This window comes from Triticum dicoccoides, chromosome 2B, assembly GCF_002162155.2.
Source record: "Triticum dicoccoides isolate Atlit2015 ecotype Zavitan chromosome 2B, WEW_v2.0, whole genome shotgun sequence".
NCBI classification, from domain to species: domain Eukaryota; kingdom Viridiplantae; phylum Streptophyta; class Magnoliopsida; order Poales; family Poaceae; genus Triticum; species Triticum dicoccoides.
Window position 1 is genome coordinate 22,261,051 of NC_041383.1, and position 1,193 is coordinate 22,262,243.

Below are 1,193 nucleotides of genomic sequence, written 5' to 3' on the forward strand. Positions count from 1 at the left end.
GTCGGCGGCGAGGCGGAGGAGGCGGGGGTGGGGGAGGTAGGGGGGAGGGAGCGGGGAGGTGGGCGCGCCCCGGCCGGCCATGTTGGACTGGCCGGCCAGGAGGAAGAGCAGCTTGGGGCGGTGCGCGTAGGGCGAGGTGGGGGCGCGGGCGGAGGAGGAGGAGGGGAAGAGGTGGCGGGGCGGCGGGGCGAGGAGGAGCAGGCAGGAGAGCAACGCCGCCGCCGCCAGCACGCCCAGCAGCGGCCGCCGCGCCGGCGGCTTCATTATTTGTTTATTGGGAGGGGATTGCCGAGCGAGCGAGGCGGACGGGTTGGGCGGGTTTTGGGTGGAGCGGAGCACATGCCCAACCCGGTGGTTGGTTGACTCGGACGTTTCCTTTCGGTTTCGCTTCTCTCTTTCCCTCTCGACTTCTCGAGTCTCAACTAATTATGCTCCGGCCTCCGCTCACATACGGCGAAAATTCATCAGTTTAGCTACATTTCAGTCAGCCGACTTCTCAGTTTCGGGTTAGTCGATTTTGAGTGAACCAAGGAGAAGGAACGGCCTAGCCGGAGAGAACGAAGGGGCTCGCCGTAATCGCCCCACTATCTACCTTATGGTTCAGGGTGGAGGCGGTGCACATTTCATTCTTCATGTTCAGATCATATGAGCTCATACCGAGATGGGGGCTTTCCAAAACTTTTGTCACGAATGCAAATGCACATATATGTGATGTTTTCATGAGCATTTTCATATCTTATCTGTGTTTTTCTGGTAGTATGAATTTGTTTTCAAGTTTTCAAAGTGACTGTCAAACGGTCAAAGGGCAAAAGTATAAGAGGAGCGGGGTGGCTTGGGCAGAACCGATGGTTTTTGCAAACTATTGAGTGGTATTTAACAAGGGGCATACAATTAATTATCCTTTATTAGTAATAATGGATGTGTGCATCAGATCATACGGAAGCTAGGGGTTTAAACCTCCTTTTCGACAAAAATATTCTAGAGTCCAATCAAATATGGAAGACATGCTATTGGTTCTCATCTCCTGTCCCTTCTGATGTAACCTGAAATGTCTAGTGACAATTCCATGAGCAGCATCTGCCTCTGATGTCTTCCCATTAAAAAATAACTGTAGAAGAGAACCCACTATAATTTTTTTAGAGAAAAGGTATCGACTGAGCCCAAGAGAGGGCTTGAACCTAGCCCGGTTTTGA

General features: G+C 52.2%; 1 protein-coding gene across 1 annotated transcript in view; it reads right to left on the bottom strand.

Moving 5' to 3' along the window:
- The window catches only part of LOC119360274 (probable carbohydrate esterase At4g34215), a 3,666-nt gene extending 3,313 nt beyond the window's left edge, over window positions 1-353 (bottom strand). The window contains exon 1 of the mRNA XM_037625984.1: window positions 7-353. Within this exon, the coding sequence (XP_037481881.1) occupies window positions 7-264 (258 nt within the window). The 5' untranslated portion in view covers window positions 265-353. The remainder of the gene's footprint in view (window positions 1-6) is intronic.
- Window positions 354-1,193: the final 840 nt, after the last annotated feature.